This window comes from Canis lupus, chromosome 9 (genome assembly GCF_003254725.2).
Source record: "Canis lupus dingo isolate Sandy chromosome 9, ASM325472v2, whole genome shotgun sequence".
NCBI lineage: Eukaryota > Metazoa > Chordata > Mammalia > Carnivora > Canidae > Canis > Canis lupus.
The window spans coordinates 3,707,850-3,732,617 of NC_064251.1; the positions used below are offsets into that span (position 1 = coordinate 3,707,850).

General features: G+C 46.6%; 1 protein-coding gene across 7 annotated transcripts in view; it reads right to left on the reverse strand.

Moving 5' to 3' along the window:
• The window catches only part of TNRC6C (trinucleotide repeat containing adaptor 6C), a 153,403-nt gene that overhangs the window by 3,024 nt on the left and 125,611 nt on the right, over positions 1 to 24,768 (reverse strand). For 6 of the 7 annotated variants that reach the window (XM_025468138.3, XM_025468137.3, XM_049113884.1 and 3 more), the window contains 12 exons: positions 24,545 to 24,694; positions 22,968 to 23,114; positions 21,065 to 21,184; positions 17,414 to 17,497; positions 16,935 to 17,166; positions 13,948 to 14,115; positions 12,448 to 12,639; positions 11,827 to 11,970; positions 7,041 to 7,157; positions 5,121 to 5,315; positions 4,222 to 4,292; positions 3,499 to 3,638 (listed from right to left, as the gene is read on the reverse strand). In XM_025468138.3, coding sequence (XP_025323923.3) covers positions 3,499 to 3,638; positions 4,222 to 4,292; positions 5,121 to 5,315; positions 7,041 to 7,157; positions 11,827 to 11,970; positions 12,448 to 12,639; positions 13,948 to 14,115; positions 16,935 to 17,166; positions 17,414 to 17,497; positions 21,065 to 21,184; positions 22,968 to 23,114; positions 24,545 to 24,694 — 1,760 coding nt within the window. The remainder of the gene's footprint in view (positions 1 to 3,498; positions 3,639 to 4,221; positions 4,293 to 5,120; positions 5,316 to 7,040; positions 7,158 to 11,826; positions 11,971 to 12,447; positions 12,640 to 13,947; positions 14,116 to 16,934; positions 17,167 to 17,413; positions 17,498 to 21,064; positions 21,185 to 22,967; positions 23,115 to 24,544; positions 24,695 to 24,768) is intronic. The other variant, XM_025468139.3, reaches the window with a different exon arrangement.

A 24,768-nucleotide genomic window follows, 5' to 3' on the forward strand; every position in this document is an offset into this window, starting at 1 on the left:
TGTTTTTTTTTTTTTTTTGAAAGATAAATTTGATGGCGCTTCAGTTTGACTAAGAAAAAAAAAACCAGAGAAGACTCAAATAAGTAAGATCAGAACTGAAAGAGGAGACATGACAGCTGATACCACAGAAACACAGCATCCGGAGAGACTCCTAGGAACAATTCTATACCAACAAATTGGACAACCTAGAAGAAATGGACAAATCCCTAGAAACAGATAACTACCAAGACCAAACCATGAAGAAAGAGAAAATCTAAACAGATGAATAATGATTAAGGAGACTGAATCACTGACCAAAAACCTACCAGCACAGAAAAGCCCTGGACCACAGAGTTTCACTGGTGAATTCTACCAAACATTTAAAAGAGAATTAACATCAATCCTTCTTGAACTCTTTCAAAACACTGAAGAGGAAGGAACACTCCCAAACACATTTTATGAGGCCTATGTTATCCTGATACCAAAGCTAGATCAGGACACAAGACAACTTACAGATCAATATCCCTGATGAACACAGATGTAAACATTCTCAACAAACTATTAGCAAAGTGAATTTAACAGCACATATAAAGGGTTACACATTCACGATGATGTGGTATCTAACTATTCCTGAGATACAGGATGGTTCAACATATGCAAATCACTAAGTATGACACAACACACCAATGGGGTGAAAGACTCAAGTCCTGTTGTCTCATTAGATGTAGAAATAGCATTTGACAAAACACAATGACCTTTCATGATAAAGACCCTCCACAAGTGGGGGACAGAAGAAACAGGCCTCTGTGCCACAAAGGCCATCCGTATATGACACACACAAGCTAACATCATACTCAATTGGTGAGAGGCTAAAGGCATTTTCTCTAAGGTCAGGAACAAGACAAGGATGCCTGCTTTTGTCACCTCCATTCCACACAGTCCTGGAAATCTGAGCCAGAGGGATCAGGCATGACAAATAAATGAAAGGCATCCAAATCAGAAAGGAAGAAGTAAAATTGTCACTATCTGCAGAAGACATGATCTTATATAGAGAAAATCCTAAAGACTCAACCAAAAACACTGTTAGAGGTAAGCAATGAATTCAGTAAAGTTGCAGCATATGAAATGGACATACGTAAAACAGCTACGTTTCTATGTACTAACAATGAAATAACTGAAAAATAAAGAAAAAAAATCTCATTCATGACAGCATCAAAAAACAAAAAAATACTTAGGGATATTTAAAAAAAAATACTTAGGGATAAATTTGACCAAACAATGAAACCTGAAAGACTTTAATGAAAAATTGAAGAAGGGGCACCTGGGTGGCTTAGCAGTTGAGCAACTGCCTTTGGCTCAGGTCGTGATCCCAGGGTCCCGGGATTGAGTGCCCATGGGCTCCCTGCATGGAGCCTGCTTCTCCCTTTGCCCGTGTCTCTCATGAATAAATAAATAAAATCTTTATAAAAAAATTGAAGAAGATACAAATGGAAGGCTATCCAGACAACTCAAAGCCATCTGTAGGTTCCATGCAATCTTTATAAAAATTCTAATGGGTTCTTTATAGAAATGGGTAGGGAACCATAAAAGACTCCAAATAGCCCTGGCAATTCTGAGAAAGAACAAAGCAGGAGGCATCAAACTTGCTGATTTCAAACTGTAATACAAAGCTATAGTATTCAAAACAGTATGGTACTGGCAAAAGAACCCCAGACACATAGACCAGTGGAGCAGAATAGAGCCCAGAAATAGATCCCCATGTAGACACTGATTTATATTTGACAAAGGAAGCAAGAGCACTCAGTGGAGGACAGTTCCTTTAACAAATCTGCCAGAAAACCTGGAGAAACGTGTGCAGACTAATGACAAGTGGACGCCTGTCTCACACCACTCAGAAAAGTTACCTCGACATGGGTTAAAGACCTAAATGTAAGATCTGGAACCATAAAACTCCTGGAAGAAAATAGGGAAAAAGCTCCTTGACATTGATTGGTCTTGGCAATGCTTTTTTGATAAGACACTAAAAGCCTGCCTGTCTGGCTCAGCTGGAAGAGCATGGGACTCTTTTTTTTTTTTTTTAAGATTTTATTTATTTATTTGAGAGAGACAGAGAGAGGGAGCATTAGCAGCAGGGAGAAGAAGGGCAGAGGGAGCAGGAGAAGCAGACTCCCCGCTGAGCAGGGAGCCTGATGTGTGGCTCCATCCCAGGACCCCGGGATCATGATCTGAGGGCAGATGCTTAGCTGACTGAGCCACCCAGATGCCCCTAGTGTGTGACTCTTGATCTTGCAGTTGTGAGTGGAGTCCCATGCTGTGCATAGAGATTACTTGAATAAATAAAAATTAAAAAATAAATAAAAGCACAAGTAACAAAAGAAGAAAAATCAACAAGTAGGACTACATCAAACTAAAGCTCTTCTACACAGCAAAGGAAACTGTCAATATAATGAAAAGACAACCTACGGAATGAAAAAATATTCACAAACCATTTATTTGGTGTGGTTAATATCTAAAATATATAGAGAATCATGTAGCTCAATAACAACGAAAAAAGCCCAAACAACTTGATTAAAAGATGAGCAGAAGAACTGGACATTTTTCCAAAGAAGACATACAAACAGCCAACAGGTATATGAAAAGATACTCAACACTGCTGATCATCAGGGAAATACAAATCAAAACCCAACGAGATAATCACTTCACACTTGTTAGAATGGCTAGACTCAAACAGACAAATATAACAAGTGTTGGTGAGGATGTGCAGAAAAGAGGACCCTTGTGCACTGGTGGTGGGAATAAGGAATTAGTTCAGCTACTCCTGAAGTTCCTCAGAGAATTAAAAATGGAACCACCGTGTGATTCAGCAATCCCACTGCTTCAGTGCTGTCGCTGAGTACATCCACTCACACATCTTACCAAGGGCATCCTGTAATCAGTGGGGGGAGGTGGCTGGAAGATGGGTCACATGCCTGGTGCTACCTGGTGGAGAGAGCGTCTTCCTTCTGTCACTGCACTCAATGTGCATGCTTTTGGGGACCTCTCCCTAGTGGGGGGCGTGGCCGCGACAACTCCACAGCAGAAGAGAGATGCGTCATGAGATACCTGCTGCGGCATGGATCATGACCCCCGAGTCCCCACATGGGAGCTCTAGCCCCCAGCACTTCAGCTGTGCCTATATTTGGAGGTAGCTCTTTACACAGGTAATGGAAAGAAAAGATGCTCATCAGGGTGGACCCTGACCCACTATGATGTGTGTCTTTCTAAGAAGGGGGAGTTAGGACACACACACATCAAAGAGGCAACCATGTGAGGACACAGGAAGAGGGCAGCTGTCTGCAGGCCCAGGAGAGGAGCCCTAGAAGGAACTGCCCCTGCTGACACCCTCCAGAATTGAGAGGCAATGTCTGTTGCCTGTGGTGCTTTCTCACAGCAGCCCCTGGAGCACACATGACACCAGAACTTAGTGCTGCCAGGACATGCTAGGCCATGGGGCAGCCGAGTAGCGGCCAAGAGACGTACATGTGCAGGGACTTCTGGGCCTTGGCGGCCTCCTCCTTGGAGCTGTAGCGGACCACGGCGTTGCCTTGAGTCAGGTTCAGGTGGAATGTGACGAGAGGCCCGTGCTGCAAACACAGTGTCCGCAGGGTAGAGCCATCGATCTGATTGAGGAAGCAAAGGGGGCGGTAACGAGCTTCCTGGGACTTCTTCCACGACATTCTTAAAGAAAACGTATATGACCCTGGTGTACTAAACACTGGGAAATTGTCCGTCTTTCAAACGGCTTAGTGTGGAGGACTTTATGATTTTAACCATTTATGCCTTGTCATTTACCATGTACTTTTTAATACTGGATGTTTCAGTTATATTTCGTGAATTCCAAAAATGAGGAGAAAGTAAAGACCCCATTTTGGTTGTGGCCTCCCCACCCAGCCAGCTGGGATACATCACACAGAGCCCCTGGTTCCTGGCAGCCCCACAGCCCCAGACCCCGGGAAAGGGGAGTGCAGGACAAATGAGTCTTCAGTGGGTATAATTAAAGGCAAGTGACTCTGTCTAAAAGGTAGACTCTTTAAGCCTCAAAAGAGTAAAACGTAAACAATCTGCCAGGAACACGGGCCTGTCTGCCTGTGGCTGCCCACACCACCTTTGGGACCCCGTGAGGGCCCCCTGCACGGAGGCCAGCATGCATGGGGGGCAGTGGGAACCTGCCTGCTTGGTGACCCCCTCGGCAGGTGCCTGTACCTGGGGCGTGAGGTTGCGGAGAACGAGCCAGCTGCTTGTCCGTCCTGAGGTGTCGGTGCTCCATGCGGAACCTGCATGAGCCAAGGGAGAGCCTGGTCAGCACGGCCACCAGAGGCTTCTTGCTAACATGTACGGTAGCACAGACCCAGACTGCCACTGCTAGCTCTAAGTCTTTCTCAACCTTTGAAAACCCATGTTATCTTTTTGGTTTGGTGAACCCAAAACCACAATTCCTGCTGAGGTGAGCCCCTGGGGGTCCCGTCTCCTCCTCTGCCCCCACGCCCCTTAGAATCAATGCTCTGAATGCTGGGTGCTAATACAGCAGACCCACAGGACTATTACAGGCGACGGCAATTTTCAAATTATTTGCAACTGGTTTCAAACTCAGCTTAAGTTCCCAGCACATGTCTTCCACGCCTGCAGCTTGGGGGAGGGTGCTGATGGAGGCCAGCAGAACGGCAGCCCTGGGATGCAGTAGCCAGTTCACACTGGAGGCCTGGTTTTGTTCCTGGCCTGGAAAGCCCCTTGCTCCAGTGAAATGTTGTGGAGAAGTAAATACCAAAGTGGCAATTGAGCCCTTTGTGCTGGCTGAATGTACCTCCTCCAAGGGCTCAGCGTGGCCCCTGGAGGGGTGCTGTGACTGCCAGGACCGCTTGCCTCAGGACACACTGGAGCCCAGGATGGAGGTGAAAACCATGGCAGCTGGAGCGCTGCGCAGATGGCTGCCCTGACAGTGCAGAGTGCCTTGGCCTGTCCTAGGCCCTCCTGGGTTCTAGGGGTGGGGACAGCCGTCCTTACAGAGCAGCAAGAGGACAAGATAACAGACATACTCATCCCTAAAGGGCAAACCGAGCAGGCCCCGAGCCCCCGTGCCCCTCCAACCTGCCCCATTTGCGTACCCGAGGAGTAGGAGCTGGTCCAGCCGAGGGGGCTGGCTCCCCAGGTGGAGGAAGGCTTGGGATTGCTTAGCCCTGGAGGCGGCCTTGTGGGTGCAGTAGTGTTTCTGGGCACCTTCCACAGTTCATGAGATAGAGAGGCTTGCGTGTGGGAGGCAGGGCCAGAGGACCACGTCGATTTCATGTCTGACAGTTTACCTAGAAAGGCAGAGATGCAGAAGAAGACAGAGAAGAAAAGCCCCCTCAGACTCTGGGAAACGTACAAAGTGCTCTCTGGCACCAGTGGACAATACCAAGTAATACGTGCCCGCATGAGAACCATGGGGTATGTGTCCTCTTGAATCCCGGCCCAGAGACTGTGGCTGTGCCCTGTGTCCAGAGGAAGCCTCGCCAGGACTTCTGATACGAATTTGCTAAGTGTGCCAGAATCAAGTTTGCCACGGAAAACAGCATTTCTGTAGTTTGAGGTTAAAGTTAACTTATTGACATATTCTACTGGGACAAGCATTTTATAATGGAACAAATTAATCAAGATCAAAGCCTAACATGTAGATCTTTTAAGCTATTTCTTTAGGTATCACAGACCCTTTTCAAGGCAACACCTCCTGACAACCCACAACTTTGAGATGAGCCTGCTGGGCCACATGGTAGAAATGGACGCATGTGGCCCAGCTGCCAGGGGCTGAGCGTTTGGCATCTTAGTACCTCCACTGGGGGAAGAAGGCTCACTGGGAGGAAAAAACAAACTGGTAATGACTCTGAGCTCTGGTGTTTCTGGAACCCAGGGCTTGGTTGGGATGTGCACACACCTGGACATGTGCCAGGCTTGCCTCACCCGCCCCGCGTGACCAGGACAGGAAGTGCTGGCGGCAGAGTGGTCGCTGTCGCTGTGGTCTCTGAATAGCACCGCAGCGACCAGGCCAACACAAACTCTGCATGAAGTTCCCCTCCACCCCTAGCCACCGTGACTTCAAACAAATGCTAATCTTAGTGAAGTTGTCACTGATGAGAAAAACAAAAATGCCAGAAAAACTGCTGGAGATTCAGGGAAAGTAGCCCTTCTCTTTAGCTAAATGATCATGGAAGTATTAGAGGTCTACATACATCTCCTCTGTAAATGTCAGAACTAATAAACATTAGAAGGAATGAAATAGTCCAGAAGTTCTCTCTCTTTTTTTTAAAGAGTTTATTTATTTATTCATAGACACAGAGAGAGAGGCAGAGACACAGGCAGAGGGAGAAGCAGGCTCCATGCAGGGAGCCGATGTGGTACTCGATCCCGGGTCTCCAGGATCACACCCCAGGCTGCAGGTGGCGCCAAACCGCTGCGCCACAGGGGCTGCCCCCGAGAGGTTCTCTTTTTTTCAGTAAGATTCTAACTAAACTATATGTTGAATCACTGTATTTACACCTGAAGCTGTGTGTTAACCATGCTGGGATTAAAATTAAAATATTAAATTGACTGGAGTGTGGGGAAAAAAAGGATGCTAAACTATATCAAAACGACTTTCTTCCCCAGGTACTAATATTATAGGAATTCCAACAGCATCCTTACATTGGTTTAAAAAAGTCTGCATGACAAGGTTTGAAGGAATACAGAAATGTACTGAGTCTAAAAGATATTTCTTACTTTAAGGACTTCTAAAAGTCTAGGGTAACAAAGAAATAATCCAGGCGCAGCACTGATCCGAGTGATGGGTCGTGGCCATACTTCCTGGGACCTACTCTTGTCTCCTCCATCGAATTCCGTGCAGACGTTGTCTGCACATTCTGAGCCCTCATGTCCTCCTTTTAACCACGGGGAGGGCAGAGAAAGGGTGCGGGTCTGTGTGGGCAGAGGTGCCCAGGCCCCCTCTCCGTCACACCACATGGCCCCCTGGCTCCGGGCTGAGTGGGCAGACGTCAGGGGAGGCCAGTGCGTACCTGCAATGCTGGGCGCGGGCGCGATGCTGCTGAAAGAGCGACCGTAGCCGGAGGCACTGAGCGGCCAGGCACTCGAGGAAGGCAGCGCGGCACTCTGAGATGACGGTGGGGAGGACCCTGCAGAAGCAGACATGGCACTGAGAGAGGCGGCGGTGGGTGCACTGGGGCAGCCCCTGTGCCTGGAGGTGTGAAAGTGCCACCCACCAAGAGGGGGTCTCCTCCGAAGGGGCCAGTTTTGGTCGGGGGCTGACAATACGGGCGTGACACGGATGGGGGCACGGCCTGGGCAGGCAGGTCCCGGGGCCCAGCAGGCAGGGAGGCCAGGAGGTAGAAGCAGCCTCTCAGAAGCAGGGCTCCAGGCGGGAGAGACAAGGATGTGCAGCAGAATGCAGAGAACCATCCGGGGTGTGAACCGATCTCACGAACTCCCTCCCAAGGAGAATGAAACTCATAGTACACGGTGCTCCCTATCTTTTCACGCCTCAAACAATATTCACAAAGCTAAAAACCAAGAAACTCCAAGCTTTTTGTTACACATTTTTCTGTAGGAAGACCAGCACTTCATTCTGATCCAAAAGTCTCAGGTGTCCACCAGCTCCCATCCAGGCTCTCCCTTCTGACATGGGCATGAGGCAAGCCCCGTGCAGGGGCTAAAGGACTGTATCCCCAGCCGCAGACCCCTCCTGTGCAAACACCCGCTCATGCGCCTGGGAGGGAGGCTGGCGGGTGTGGCTGCCCCTGCTTGGCTCCCTGCTGTCCGGAGTCTCCAGGTCAACCCCCGCTCCACCTCCCAGGTTTCTCTGGGGAGAGTAGAAAGCTGGGGAACAAGGAGGGTCAAGCAGTGCTGACAGGGTTAGAACAGGACAGAATCAGAGCTCTTGTGATTAGGAAAGTGACTCCACCGATGTGTGGGACATGAGCATATGACAGTCTGCTTGTCATATTTAGTTCCACAAACAGAATCTCACAAGACATGGAAGGGCCCCCCACCCAGGGAGGTGCACCAAACAACCTCAGGAATACCCTTCACAGAGACTACCATGGGGGACCTCTCAGACTTGCGCAGTGTGTAACCTGCACAGCTGTCTACAGCTGCCCTACGGTGATGGATCTCCTTAGAATGAGGGCACTAGAACTCATGAACATTAAAACTGATTTGTAATCTATAGGTCTGCAATTAAATACAAAACAAAACAGTCCTACTGGTATCTTAAGCTTACATCTTAAACTCCCCTCTTCCATTTACCAACAAAATATAATCACCCCAAGATCCCAAGATTAGAGATTATTTATTTAGCCTTCTGTGGTATTTATTTATTTATTTTTAGATTGTATTTATTTATGAGAGGCACACAGAGAGAGAAGCAGGCTCCCTGAGGGGAACCCAATGCAGGACTCGATCTCAGGACCCTGGGATTTTGCCCTGAGCCAAAGGCAGATGGTCAACCACTGAACCACCAAAGTGCTCCTGTGTTATTTTTTTTTAATTTAACAATGGAGTGCTTAGATTTCAACAGTGCTCTACTCAATGCTATGAAATGGCATGACTGTACTTCACCATCCTGGTTAATGTTCACTTCATACAGATTATAGCTGTACCCACCATCCAAACAAATACTGTAAACATGTGAATTTTAGTATCAATTCAGAACTTAATGGCAATAAATGAAAAACAAAAATGCAAATTAAGGCGACACCTACTATAATTGATACTTGACAGAAAAAAACAGAAAGCTGCATTAAAAAATATATAAAATAAATAAGCCAGTATCAAGAGGTTAATGGCTATTCTCCTTGTTTTCCTCCTAGGGCACAGTTTCTTGATTTTTTTTTTCTCTCTGTTCTTTTTTTTTTTTTTTAATTTTATTTTTTTCCAAGAACAGATTTTATTGCAGGCACCCTCGGGCGAGGTTCCACGACTCACGGGGGAAAGAGAGTGAGTCCGGGAAGTCACGCCAAGACAAGGTGGTAGGGGGTTTACATAACGTTGTAAGGCAGAACGGTTTCCTATTGGTTGGCTCATCTGCAAAGGGAGGATTGCAAGCCGACCAGTCAGAGCGACTTTCACCATGCAATGGAAGGATTGCAATCCAACCAGTCAGAGTGACCCTCACTATGCAAAGGAAGGATTGCAATTCGACCAGTCAAAGGTGACTTCCTCCTCTGGGGTTTGAAGGGCATTGGGTTCGGTTGGGGAAGTCCAAAGGGGAGGTGTAAGGGTCTGCGTCAAGCTGTCAGCAGGTCATTGGTCCATTGGCGTCCCAAGTGGAGGTGGTGACAGGAACCTCAGCCATTTTGGGGTATCCGCCATCTTGAGGAGTTTCCCTTCCCGCCTGGCCCCAACATTCTGACTTTTTTTTTTTTAATCTACGATAGTCACACACAGAGAGAGAGAGGCAGAGACACAGGCAGAGGGAGAAGCGGGCTCCATGCACTGGGAGCCCGACGTGGGATTCGATCCCGGGTCTCCAGGATCGTGCCCCGGGCCAAAGGCAGGCGCCAAACTGCTGCGCCACCCAGGGATCCCTGACCTTTTGTTTTATATAATGGTGTCGGGGGCTTTCTCTCTGTTTTTAAGGTCAAGCTGTTTAGTCAAAAGTACGATAGCTGGGGGTGGGTGGGGAAAGCAGTCAGCTCAGTTGGTGAAGCATGCAACTCTTGATCTTGGGATTGTGGGTCTGAGTCCCATGTCTGGTGTAGAGATTATTTAAAAATTTAAAAAAAAAAAAAAAGCAAAACTGGAGCATATGGCTGGTTCACTTGGGGGAGCGTGTGACTCTCAATCTCAGGGTCATGAGTTCAAGCTCCACGGTGGGTGTGGGGCCTACTTCAAAAAAATTTTTTTTAAAAAAGTGTAAAAATTAAGGAACGTCTGGGTGGCTCAGAGGTTTGGCACCACCTTCGGCCCAGGGTGTGGTCCTGGAGTCCCAGGATCAAGTCCCACGTTGGGGTCCCTGCATGGAGCCTGCTTCTCCCTCTGCCTGCCTGTGCCCTTGCCTCTCTCTCTCTCTGTCTCTCATGAATAAATAAATTTAAAAAAATATATAAAAAATAAAAAAGATTTAAAAAGTATATATATATGTATGTATATATGTATGTATACTTTATATATATTATATATACATATATATATATATATATAAATATATAAAGATGGCTTTTGTGGCTCAATCTCTGAGGAAGGTCAGCTAAAGGGGCTGCCTGGAAGTTCCTTGCGTGTGGGGAGCAGCACATCACACTCTAGAGAGAGGCGGTCAGCAAGGTCTGGCCTTTGCCATCCTACTGGACTGTGGCAGTGGCATTATTACATACCAAATCTATGTACAGAGAAGTTCTGTATGTTCCTCTTCTCCAAATAATGAACCACGAGGGGCAAAGGAGCAGAGAACCAACGGTTCTCCAGGGCATGCAGGAGCCTGGTGGGAGCTGCCTAAGACTGGCCACTGACAGCCCCCAGAAGTCACATGACATCACGTGAGCTTCGAGGTGCCCAGGCTGGACCGCTGCCTAACTCTTTACCTTGGAGCTGGAGACTGCGCTTTCTCATCTTATCCTGACACCAGTGCCTCTATCTGCCTATCTCTGTCTCAGCCACGCTGGACTGGAGGACAGCTGCTTGCAACCTGCCCTTAGAATTCACCTACTTCTCTAGGCCGCCTTTGTCACATCATGGCACGCTTGTGCAAATGTGGAGGTCACCTGCAATGCTCCAGGGGACCACTAGAGGACCCACAGGGCACTAGCAGGAAGCTCTGTGCTACGCTGAGTAACCTCAACTCTTTCTGGGGTCTTTCAATACCTGGGTCAGCGCAGTCTGTTCACACCTGCCCAAGATCCTCAAAATACCCCAACGGACACTCCTGCTGTGACATGACCCTGCTGCCACACTTACAGGGACAAGCACTGGGGGCTGAGTCTGACTGCTTGCTTGTGACTCACCCTGCCCCCTGGCATCTCACACAGGCTCCACTTCCTGTCCCCTGTACCACTCCTTTGTCCCCAACAGCAGGGCTGCTCTAGGAAGCGAGGCATGCACAACATTGAACAGGATGATCCGTACTTCTGCTGGCTTTCTACCCAAACCACAGCAACACCTAGAAGCCTATCACTTTAAAGAACCCTACCTTTCTCTCCCAGTCTCACTTTAAGTGGGAAACCCGAATTAACATTCTGGGACCGAGTGGTCTTACTGGGGATGAGCCTCTGTGGCAGCCTAGCTATTCCCTCCCACTATTTGGATGTCGGCACTGCCACTGTATCAGGGTGGGCACTTCCAGAGCTGCTCCGTCTACCCTTCTCAGCATCATGCCTGACAGCGGCATGTATGCCTCCATCATCACAGCTAGCTCCTCACTTCCTCCTGCTGGGTCCAAGGCTGACACAGGGTGAGCCCAGATCTAGCACCACGATTGTGCCAGGAACACAGTGCTGGGGACGGATTTCAGACTTTTTTACCAGACGTTGTGGAAGGAAACAGATTGGGGTGGAGAAGTAAGTAAGGGGTCAATCTGCCTGCAGTTTCAATAAATTTTAAGTGGGAACCTGTTCACTGAGAAGCTTAATGGTTAATATCGGGATGTACTGGCACAGGGCTCAGAAAGGATGTGTTCATAAATCCAGCAAATCAATCTCCATTTTCACCATTAGCACTATCTCCAGATGGTGAGAAGTGCTCACAGATGTGTCTCACAGCATCCCTGCCCCACAGCCCGCACACCACCCTGGCGCCTCTGAACGCACGTAGGAGGCCTTCTGTGCCAAGCAGGTCGAGTCCCGCTCTCCTCACCTCCACTCTTGAGGAGGTAGCGGTTGACGTCCTGTATGGTGGTATTAATGGTGGGCCCAGTGGGGACGCTTCCAGGAGTGACGTCGGGGTCGTTCTCGGGATCAATATTCTGAAGTCCTTTCCATGGAACTCCAGGATGGAATTCTGGAAAATTCCAAACAAAATGGAAATCAAAACATGAGTAATACAATATCTTCACACTCCTTCATGATAATTCATGGAAATTCTTATAATCTGCTAGTTAGAATAGAAGACACATCCTTCACTTTCTTTCAGTAAATCACCCACCCTTTGGAACAAGCTAGAAGTAGGGATTATAGTGGCCACATTAAGAGAGTGTTCAGATGGTGTGGAGTCTAGAAACAGTCTGGCCAGATGAGATACAGCATCCATTCTCCTTCCACTCCCCTCACTGAACTGAGGGACTACAGAAAAACGCTGGGTGCTAACCACTTCCCAAATCTGTGTGACAAACAGATTTCTAGGGGAAAAGCCAAAGCTATGGGGTTCGTGTTTCTAGGACTCTTAGTTCAGATCCTGGCTTCTCTGGAGCAGAGTTGCTCTCCTCAGGCTTGGGGCAGCTCTGATCTGCTGCTGCACAGAAGCGTTGCACACTCTTACCTGGGGGCCAGTTGATGCTGGAGCCATTGGAGATTTTATCACTGTCAGATTTGGCACGTGACCAGCTATGGGGAACAGCTACAGGAGGACTGGCTGGTGACTCACTGTTCTGGATTAAATCGTACCGGCCATAGGAGTCGTCGATGGAGGACTTAGCTGGAGGCCCAATGCTTAGACCTCCAGGGATAGCACCTGTGGGGACAGTGGGAAACAAAGAGCTGAGTGAACATGGGAGCTCCTGACCCTCACTACTAGGCACTGGGCCCCGCCCCTTTCAGAGGTACATGAACCATCAGACTTGGTTTGTCCAGCACTCTCTAAAGATAAGTAACCATTTTGGTTAGCCCAAACTTCATCTGTGAAAGACTGAAATTGTTTTACTTATTTTTAAAAAATATTTTATTTATTTGAGAGAGAGAGCGCGAGTGAGCGAGAGAGTGCAAGAGTAGTGGGGAGGGGCAGAGGGAGAGGGAGAAGCAGACTTCCGGCTGAGCAGGGAGCCTGATGTAGGGCTCCATCTCAGGACCCGGGGATCTTGACCTGAGCCAAAGGCAGACGCCTAACCGAGCCACTGAGGCCCCCCTCTTTTTATTTTTTTAAGATTTTAAGTGATCTCAACCCCAACATGGGCCTCAAACTCACAAACTGAGACCAAGAGTCGCATGCTCCACCCACTGAGCCATCCAGGCACTCCAAGACCAAACAAAATTCCTTAAGAACCATTTTAGTTTCTCAAGTTGGAAACCTTGATAAAACACAAACCCATACCATTGAAAGCAGGCCTGTGCCATTCTGGGCCAGCTTATGAGTCTCTGTAGTTAGCTATGGACTTTGCAGTTGTGTGTGTCCTGCCCTCCCTCTGTAAGGACACACTGGGTGTGTGAACACAGAGCCCTTATCTTCTGGACTGGACCGCCCTGCCAGAGGCGATTATGCTCTCCTGCCAAGGCCAGGAAGGTGCCCCGGTAGCGTGTGAGGATTTTCTTGTAGAATTAACGGTTATTAATTTTTGTTTTTCCTTTTAGAATATTTATATCAAGAAAGAATCATATGTCTATTACATTTTCCCTATTTATGCTATCAGGAAACTGGGAGCTAAAGTTAATGCTTAATAGTGAGGTCACCTCCTCTAGTTATCAGCACTTTTGCTTCTTTTTTTTAAGCATTTGATTTTCTATTGTGTTTCATCATTTTATTGAAAAATTTTTTTCTCAGTAGACAAATTTTTTATTGAAGAACACAGGTATCAATAACAAATATGCAGACTATGACCAATGTTCTTTGTTGCCCTGGGGTATTTTCAACTCCGGCTGGGTTTATAGCAAAGACCTGAAGATTGAGGTTTCAGAAAGTTTGACCACAGCCCAGATTACACACTCTGTGATCGAATTCTTAGACAAGAGACTCAGTGGGAGTGATAGAATGAGTATGCTCTACACCTGGAGAGTCAGCAGTTGGAACAGGCATGGCTGGGCCACAGGCACCCCAGCTTAGACATACCATGCTTGCTGGGGTTCTGATCGAGGGGAGAAGCAGCACCGGGTAAGTTGTCCATCGGGTTGGGGTGTGTCCACTGAGGGAGACGTGACTGGGACTGGGACGGGTCCTTCACCGACAAACCACCAGTCATGTCCATGCTGTTGACATTCATGTTTGGGTTCAGTCCAGCTAAAAATAGAAATGCTGTTAGCATATGCCTACTCTTCCTCTAGATTTTATTGCATTCTAAAGCTCTCCTGGAGAATCAATCCAAGTCTTAACTCATGGCCACATACTTCACTCTAACTTTTAATGCTGGTAGAAAGAAAAACTTTTGTCTTTTAAACAACATGTTAAGTTTCCAGGAACATTATTCCTGAATTAAGGTGAAATGGAAATGAACATTCTCTGATTAAGTAAGACCAACAACTCTCCATTTCACACGTTTCAGAGTTAAACATGGTCCCAGTGCTCCTCAGTACCCACAGAAAGACAGTGCAAGTCCAGACAATTTGGAAAATCTTTTTTGATCTTAGGATATCTTAGGGAAACTCACCAGATCAATATAACTCTTTCAGAGTTCTGACAGTGTTCTAAAGTAGCACCTCCAGAACAATCTAGTAGCAATAACGCAATTCCACTTTGAGTGAACTTACTTTACTAAAAGTCTGCTCTTCAGGACTTTAAATATCAAACTCATTTTAAGGACTTGACCTATTGGAGAGCATCGGGGACTGCTGCCTGCCCCCAGCTGGAGTGCATGCCAACCCTGGGTTTTCTTTCTCACAGCTAAAGAACCTGCTGCTGTATCTGGCAACACCGTGCCAGGTTACTAAGGAGAGGGAGGAGGATGATAAAGAGTCCCTGATGGGGCCACCAGTTACGAGCTGGACTGAATGCTCAGCTGGTGGAGAATACTTGGCAGGTGCGCACCCTAGGATCCACAGACTGTACATCTTGGTACATGAGTCAAAGTTAATCTGTACTCCTAAGCAAAGTATCAATCAGGTTTGTTCTTGGCTTTAAATCCGTGATGGCCAAGTCAAATGCATACAGGGGCCCAGTGGCTATGAAGTGGGCCTGGTGGGGATAGTGGCAAATACACACACAACTCTGCAGATGAAACAAAATGTCTGTGCATGTTAGATGCTGCCTGGGGCTGCCTGTGTGGGGTTCACACGGATGGCAATCTTTACTTCCATTTGTACAGATCCAGTCAGGTGAGTGGACAACAAGGCTGGGCTCTGGCCTGGCCTTTAAAATGCTTGGCCTGAACCTATCTCCCCAACTTGCATGCTCATATGTGGACCCCCACCCACAACTTAGCACGACCACCCTGGACACTCCCTTTCCTCTGTTCCAGGCTCTTGTCACTAAAGTCCAGCTCATCTGGGATCCAAGCTTAGCTCCTGCACTGGGTTCTTCCTTCACCACTTAAGGTGAACACAAGCTTTCCCTTCTCTGCAGCACTGCCTATGAAGGTTTTCATTATTCTATGCCTGATCTTCCCGTGTGGATGACAAATCCCAGCAGTCAAGAGACAGCAGAGCAAGGAGACTCTGTGTAACCTCTACACTCAATGTGGGGCTTGAGCTCACAACCCCGAGAGCAAGAGTCACATGCTCTACTGACTGAGACAGCCAGGTGTCTTGCTACTTATTTTTAATACATTTATAAGTCTAATGTGAATATTATAAAATATTATCAAAATATTTTTCATCCAATTTTGAAGAGTCACTCTACTAATGCTTTCATGTGTGCTAAGGAAAAATCCTTAAAAGGAGAGATTAGTGTACTTTATTCTCCAAAAATAGGTTGAGAGGCCAGATGGACACTAGAAAGCTGAAGCAGAAGTGTTTTAGAGTAACAGACAACAGAAACTGTTTCTGAAAGGACTCCTAAACATGTCTCACAAAGGGCACTATCCTGAGAACTTCACGTATTAATTCAATCTTTAAAGGACCCCATGAGGTAAGTATCTCCATTTTAGAATTGAGGCAGAGCCAGTCAAGCAAGTCACCCAAGGAAGTGCTGAGCCAGTCCTGGTGGAGCTGGGACCTGGTGTGGTGGGCATCTCCCCAGCCAGACCTTAGTCACCAGACTGTCCTCCTCTGTGCATATAAAGGGCTGTGAGCAAGGGGCAATGAGAGAGGGACAGGATGATCACATTCATCAGGTTCATATTATGGACATATCACATCAACTGCACGTCAAGAGAATGTGGTCGTACGATTTATGGCTCTTTTCAGGGCAGTATCATGGAAAGAGGACCATCAGCCAGTAGCAAACTCACTATTATGCAACTCTGGCTTTTGCTCCTTTGGATATTTATTTCCTGGGTTTCTGGTTCCCTTTGTCCTGTAGCTTCACACTAACAGCCAACTGACAGACAAGCCTGAGAACTTCTACCAGTTTCTGGATTCTTACGTCAAATTGTTTCACACGTATAATTGATTTACTGACATATACCTCCCCATGACATTTCCTCATTACTAAATGCAGTTACATCACCTGTAACAAATCCCTCCCGGCTGGCTTGTCTGACCTGGAAGGCAGCATCGTTTCTTTTGTTGACCTGAGGGTTTCATGTGTTGAGCACGCTTCCTACAGGTCAACACAGTCATATGGATTTGGCAGGCTATACAAACCATCTTCTACACTACAGGATGTGTATGGACAACTCCTCTGCTTTCCAAGAAGTCTCTGATTTGTAAAAATCTAAAACCTTTATTAGTAAAACCATTATAAACTCATCCCTGCAGTTAGGTTGGAGGATGGTGGCTGCTAAAAAAGCATAAACCAGGAATAGAACAAACTGAGTCAACAATAGAAATAAGGGAATTCTGGGGCTTTCACTGGTGCTACTTTAAAAGATTTTATCCTGGAAAGTATGGCCATAGCAGAATTTTGCTCTGCAGAAGAACGGCCGGTGCTGCCCCCTTACCAGGAAGCCCCAGCAGAGCGCCAGCCTGTTGTGGGGAGCGGTGGGTCCCACCGCCGGGACTCACCTAGAGGGTAAGGAGCAAAGGTGCTGGGTGAAGACTGCGGCTCTTTGGTCTGCAGGTCAGGCAGGCCGGGGGCCTGGGGGTGGGGGGGGAAGCTGTCCATGGACGATTTGCCTGCAGAGGGGTGCAGAGACAGGTGCGGCGGGGGCGGCGGCGGCTTCACGAGCAGGGCCTGGGCCAGCTGGCGCTGGTGCTGCTGGATCTGCTGCTGCAGGTTAGTGATTGTGCGCGCAACCTGATGGCAGAGATGTGAGTTGGAAAAGGTTCCAAAGTGGCGCCTGTTACTTGTCTGCAGACCCAGGGCATTCACTCTCTGCTGGCTGGGCCAACCTGCTCCCAAGCCAAGGTGACCCCGAGACTGCTAAAAGGGGAGGCTTAGCAAGAGAAAAGTCAATGACAACGTAATAGTTTGCCATTTAGCATCTTCAGATCAGGGAAGACGAGAGCTAGGGGTCCAGCTATACCCCCCAGGTGATACCTACTTGCTGCTCCTGTTGTCTCATAGGTCCGGAAACATTACGCTGAGCCTGTAGCATCTGCTGCTGGATTTGTAAACGTTGGTATGCCTGTTGACACAGAGTTAAAATATTGTAAGAAGGCCATCAATACATGATTCAACTTTTCTATTTGAAAAAAGAAGAGAGGGCGGCCCTAGTGGCGCAGCGGTTTAGTGCCGCCTGCAGCCCAGGGTGTGATCCTGGACACCCGGGATCGAGTCCTACGTCGGGCTTCCTGCATGGAGTCTGCTTCTCCCTCTGCCTGTGTCTCTGCCTCTCTCTCACTCTCTCTGAATAAATAAATAAATAAATAATTAATTAATTAAAAAAATAAAAAATAAAAAAAGAGAGAAAGAGAGAAAGAGAGAGAAGAGCCAAGATTCTTGGTCCCCCTTACCATACTGTGGTTTAAGCAGACTGTGAGGTGGAAGCATTTTTTAGAAAGAGAAATGTTGGGCAGCCTGGGTGGCTCAGCGGTTTAGCACTGCCTTCAGCCCAGGGTGTGATCCTGGAGACCTGGGATTGAGTCCCACGTCAGGTTCCCTGCATGGAACCTGCTTCTCCCTCTGCCTGTGTCTCTGTCTCTCTCTCTCTTTCTGTATTCTCATGAATAAATAAATAAAATCTTAGAAAGAGAAATGTCTTTCCCAAACCCTTCTAGCGTATAGATTTTTATAAAGTAATTCAGTCAGTACCCCTGCTTAGTGTAGGTAATGAGGTTTGTCAGCAAATACTTCTCAGTTAATGAAGAGATAATTCTTCTGCTTGAGTCATACAAACTAAAAGGAAAAAGAAATGATGGGAAAATGAAACACTCTTAATTCTTAAGTAATATAGATGAAAGTTGTCCAGAATGGCTCAGATTGTGGCAGAATGGCAGTGACTGGCCATTCCAGACAATCACAAAGCAGTATGTATTCAAGGCTTGTGAGTGCCAGGGACCCATGATGATGTCCTCTGACAGCAGCCTAAATCCTGGCCTGTGGCACTACTGGCACAGGCCCTGCCTGCCCAGCGAGCTTAAGTGGCTGTGAGCACCTCTGCACACCCATGCAGAAGTTTCATCATCTGGTCACTTCGAAATACTGGTTGCCTCTCATATATTATTTTCTTATAACATGGAATTTTGAGCATGTGTTTAGCAAGAGGATTTATTAAAACAGGATCCAAATAAAGGTAAAGACTATACTATTAAAAATGCCTCATTAATCTCTAAATTATAGAGGAATAAAATATTCCACTTAAGTGAATCTTTAAAGGCCCTAAAACTTAACTTCAGGATACACCAAAACCTTATTTTACTAATTATTTTGAAAAAAAAAATTAAAAACAATATGCACAGTTTGTAAAACAATATATTAAACATAATTCAAGATTTTCTTGAGATGGCTGCAGCTTTCATTTTGTTTTGTTTTGTTTTTTTTTTTTAAAGGACACTGCGAGTGGTGGGCTGTGGAGGAATTGAAACCCTCATGCGCGGCCGGTGGAAATGTAAAACGTGGGCAGCCCAGGTGGCTCGACGGTTTAGTGCTGCCTTCAGCCCAGGGCATGATCCTAGAGTCCTGGGATCGAGTTCCACATCAAGCTTTCTGCATGGAGCCTGCTTCTCCCTCTGCCTCTCTCTGTGTGTCTCTCATGAATAAATAAATAAAATCTTAAAAAAAAAAAAAAAAATTTTCTTGCTTTTTCTGCCATCTTTCTGTGCCGCCACAATGGTGCATGCGAATGTCCTGGCAGATGCTCTGAAGAACATTAACAGTGCTGAAAAGAGAGGCGAAGGCCAGGCTCTTACTAGGGCCATACTCTAATGTCACAGTTCAGTTTCTAATTGCAACCATGAAGCACGGTTATATTGGCAAATTTGAGATCACTGATGATTTTTAAGAGCATTTGTTTCCAGGGCCTGGGGCTTCACTAACTGGAAAACTGGACCCTCAAACTTGTGAGTCTAACAGCCAGTAACGGGTTAGGGACAACAGGGCCCAGGGCTCTCCTGTAAGGAGAGCTTTGGCATCAATGCTTTTGTCTATCAGCTGGGAAAATTGTGAACCTCACAGGCACAGGTTAAACATGAGTGGAGTGATCAGCCACAGATTGGATGTACAACTCAAAGATCTAGAAAAATGGTGGAATAATCTCCTGTTCTGCCAGTTTGGTTTCACTGTGCTGACAAGCTCAGCTGGCATCATGGACATGAAGTAGCAAGATGAAAATGCACAGGAGGGAAAGAAAATCCTGTGATTCTTTTTCTGGAGATATAATATATACATGCAAATAAAATGCCTCAATGGAAAAAAAGATTTTCTTGATGCCTTTCACACTATAGGGGTCAATAAAATTTACCATATAAGTAAGAGATTCTAGAACATCAGTATGATAACTATGTCTCAGGTCAGAATATAGCCATGTCTTCAGTGTTATCAAGGAGCAGAAAGCTATTTTCCTCTATAACAACATATCTACATAATATGCTTTCTAAATATGTACCTGAATTTTACGGTTGTTTCTTTCTCCATCTCTGAGGTTAGGGGTCTCTGTTGCTGTTGGTAGTAAAAGCAATAATCCTGTGGGCTTGAACCACCTATTCATGGCACTTTCAGGTCCTGGGAAATCTTACCACCATGCTGCAAGGTGTGCCCCCCACCCTGTCTCCCATTTTATGGACCAAGAAACAGCCTCTGAGAGCCTAAGATGATCATGGCCCCACTTTCTGAGCTCTGTGTTCTCCCTGACACCACAATTCGTCTCAGAGCACTTTTCCCCTCCCATCCCATGCTGCTACTTACTGGAAAACTGGACCCTCAGGCTGGTTAGACCGGAGTCTTAACAGCCAGTAAAGGGTTAGGACCAACATGGCCTGGGGCTCTCCTGTAAGGAAAGCCTTGGCATCAATGCTTTTGTCTATCAGAGGCCTTTTTTCCCTTCCTTCAGGATTCCTGGTCATTTTCTAGGAGATGAAGTTGCTCGACAAGACTTCGAAATAAAGCAGGTGTCAATATTTTACAGAAAGGTCTTTAGTGTATATAAATCAGTATGCATGTAGAGATATGGTGGCATGGCATTTTATGGTAAAAACAGTTAGATGTTGAAGACTTAAAATTTAAGGTATGTTAAATTGTAAAACTTTCAAGATTAGGCTACATCAGCCTTTCTTAACAGGTGTTGTGAGAGAGAATTAAACCCTAATCTCAAAGGCATCTACCATATGTAATGAAGTAACTTCTCTTTCAAGCTTCCAGAACAGTCTTTATGTGAACCACCTTTGAAGAATTTAGATAGTTGTCACTTGAATGAATTTCTGTGTTCTCTCTCTGGTTCTGATAGGAAACTCTGGATGAGAAAGGCTAGCTGAGAGCCCAGGCTGAAGGACATGCCTGCTGTTAGGGTCTGGGATGCTCTGTGAAGGGGCCAGAGAATTCACAAAGCTGAGGAAAAACACCCGTAAGTGCAAAACTTCCTAATTTTTTTTTTATAGTCTAAAAAAATTTATGAATGTCTCAATGACATTCCCTGACATTAAGAAAGCATGGCATCAATGACTTTTATTGGTCAGTGGCTATGTCACTGGCATAGCTACGGAAATGTCAGTGGGTACTTTTCCTGAGTTCTCGAAGCTGAAAGGATCTGCCCACTTACCAGCTGCAGCTGATAGAGCTGGTTCAACATCGTCATATGCTGAGGATTGATTGGCGAGGTCAATAGTGCAGGGTTGAGACCAATGTTTTTTGCTGCAAACTGCAAAAGCTGTGCTTGAACCTGTTGAACAGAAGACAGAGTATCAGGCACACGTGTCCCTATTGAAATGGCCACCAGTCTAGGCAGTCTTTGAAGATGCAGAGCTGATTAATCAGTGACAGTTATACTTGTCTTAAGAATTAACTTCAAAAGCCATTAAAAAAAACTCATGAGCATTTTGCCATTAGTAGTTCACATGCTTCTGTGGAAAATAAGGAAGGAAGGAGAGAAAGAGCCTTCCGCCTCAGAATATTTTATCATGAATTAAGATGCTAGGGCTCTGGGTGACTCCTGTTGAAAACTGATATCACATTCTGTTATGTGAAAATAAACAGGCATGGCTCAAGGACTTGAAACAGTGATTGTGGGGTCTCCACCCAGGATGGGCTCGGGAAGTAGTCTACACCTGCTCTGCCAGCCCTGACCTGGACATCAGGCTGCTCTCCCATTTGCGGGGGGTGGGGGGGCTTCGACTGGAATTTACTGCTCTGAAACCATCCAGGGCCTGCTGTCAGAGATTTTGATGTTTTCCACTATGTACTATGTGTCCTTATCACAATATTTATGCAAGATGATTTTTTAGGTAGCACGTGGAAGGGCATCTTTTACTTTAATAATTATTTACTGTGTATCAGAAAACTGACTTTTCTATTTATGGTAGATATGTAAAGTTTTCTATTAGAATAAATTAATTTCAGCAGGCAAGTCATTTGAAGAAAACACGCTATGTAATAAATAGTATAGGTCATGTGGGGGCACGAGGGTGACACATGCTTTGCTGGGTGTGGGAAACCTGCTGTCACCCAGGCCCAGCTCTGTCCCCAGGCTTGGATAGTGGGACATGAGTAGATGTGTTGTGTGATTGGGAAGGGCTGTGGCAGAGCGTCCTGCAGGGCCACACAAGAGAAGCAAACACCTGTCCTGTCTAAGCTTCTGTACTCGGAGGTCTCTGGTATAGCAGTTCACCTTGTATCATGATGAACAAATTTAACTATTATTTTACCTACATTTCAGCCATGTCAACTCACAAACCTGGGATCAACCAATTGTGGAGGGATAACTCCTTCCAGCTAATTCTATAACTTATCATTAGTATTATTCAGTATTTTTAGAAGGGATGAGGACTGAAACACTGTAAGGAAAAACTCAGTCTGAAGTATAGAATTAAGGAATGTTCCATAAGTAAATGATATTGACATGAAAAAATTCCATATGCTTTAGAGCTATGCAAAATAAGATATCCTTTTCCTTCCTTTTGTTTGACACTTTTTAAAAAAGAATTTCTGTAGGCAAAAGTGGTCTAACACAAAGTAATGAACTTAACTAAGGAGTCTGTAACATATTAATACACATTCTATGACCTATGATCACATGCAGTTGGCCACTAAGGCATCCTTAGGGCCCTGATTGCTCCTGGGTGCTCCCTCACATAGGGAGGGCTAAGCCATGTTTCAGCCAGTTATCTCCCCTCCTAGCCAGGACAATTCATCAGGCTCAGCTGAATATATTTGTCAAGGCCAGGACAAAAATCCCATCATGGTGGCATGTGAGGCACATCTTTTCACCCGGCAACACCGCTCCTGACAGGAGGACAGATCGCTGGCTGAAGAGCAGTTCTGAAAGTGCCTCCTGCAGCAGGAGGACAAACGGACAGGCTGAAAGGACTGTCTAAGTAACACCAGGAGGCTCCTCTTGGGTGTGGGTAAGTTCGCTCTCACTTTAAAGCAGTGCCATTGCTGAGGCACAGACACCACAGGATGGCCACTGGGTCCCCTGACTCAGAGTGCATGGCCAAGGGTCGGACCTGAGGGGATAGAAACGGAGGCACTTGAGCACGGAGGCTGGGCTGGGAGGAGCTCAGAGGCTGCACGGGGGGCTGCGGCGGCTGTTGCATGGTCCTGGCTTGTGCTGCTCCGCTACTGCCGAACATACCCAGATTGCCACTCGGTATCTGCGGGGAGACAGAAGGGCCAAGTGGTTAGGGAGCTGGGCGATGGAAGGGCCCTGGAGGAGGCTGTGCTCTCCTAAATGTGACAGCAAAAGCGTACCAACTTCTACCAAAGTGAATTCATAGTAAATGGTGCCATTCAGACTGGTCCCTGATGACAGTCAACCCGTGAAGCTGGCCTATGTTTTTAAATCACAGAGGCCACAGAGTAGGGCCAGTCAGAACATGTCCTCAAACCAGGCTATCACATCTGAAGACATGACCACCACATAGCACGACGAATAGAAGCAAAGCATAGCTACTGGGCTGCTCAACTTTCCTCAAAGGGTATGTGCAGTGAGGTAAGGAGTGGTAAGGGGTAGAGATTACAAACCCGAAGACACCAACATTTTCAGTGAGGAAACAGAAGAATAATCTCAGCCAAAGCTGAAGCTGAATAACTAGACAAGTCTAGGTAGTTACCTTTGTGCTAAATATAATCAACACGTTTTTCAGTATACCTTCTGCTCTCCTAGAGGAAGTTACCTGATGGACACTGAGCAGCAGACCCGCCAGGTGGGCTAATTCCCAGCTCCTGCCTGCCAGCTGGTGAACCATCACATGGCAAAAGCCCCGAAAAGCAGGTGGTACGCTGAGTTACCACTAGGGTTAGCAACCTAAGACGGCGAGGCTTGTGCAGATGGGGATGGCACTGGGAAGAGGTACCACTGACTGCTACCCTGGGAGAAGAGGCACACTCAGGGCACTGCTTAAAAAGATGCTTCAAAGGTGGGTGCATGTCAGCCTCATGTGGGAGGAAATCCATAAAAAGGACGTCCTATAGATGGGAAAAGCATGAGTGGCTTGCATGTCACGTCTTCTAGGGGGATGGGGAGAGACAAATGGCATGAAGCAGCAGTCAATACAAACTCTCAGTCCTCCCTTCTGTGACACCTGTCAGGGACTCACTTTCCCTGCATGTCAAAGACAGGGAAAATGCCTCAATGTGGCTCTCTGGAAACCCCCAAGACATTACCTCTATTTCAGGGAGCAAGGGGATTGAGTGGTGTTTTCTCACAGACCAGTGTATGTAAGGTCTGGATTGCCAGGAGGAAGGATGGCATCACCTGGATCTATGAAGGGATTTGGCAACTGAAGACCACTCTGCAGGATGCACCATTTAAAGCAGCAATATGTTAGCAGTGAGAGCACTGAACTCAGGTATGAGTTTGTTAGGTGTAAAAATAAATAAAATTCTATTTCCTAGAATATGGTTCAATTTCAATAACTAGATTCAACTTTCAATACTTGTACGTCACTTGAAGGGAAATCCTTCTAGATTTCAGCTACCTTTATAAAGGTATTAGTTAAAAATCAGAGAGTATAGGTCCCAAACACATTTTTTAGAGACAGGTGAAACTGAGACTACACTGCCTCTCTCCCCACAGCCTTACCTGTCTAGAAGAATTCAAGTTTTGCATGCCCAGCCCTGAGGCAATCCCACCCAGGGCCTGATTAGGGAGTGCACTGTTTGAAAGGGGGAGCTTCAGGCTTGGTGAAGGCAAAAACGGTGAAGTCGTGGGCTCTTCCACTAGGCCGCCGTCCTGATTGGAGAAAGAAAGGGTGAGCTGTGTGCAGTATTCGTCCGCAGACAAAGCACAAAGCAGTTTCCCAAGGA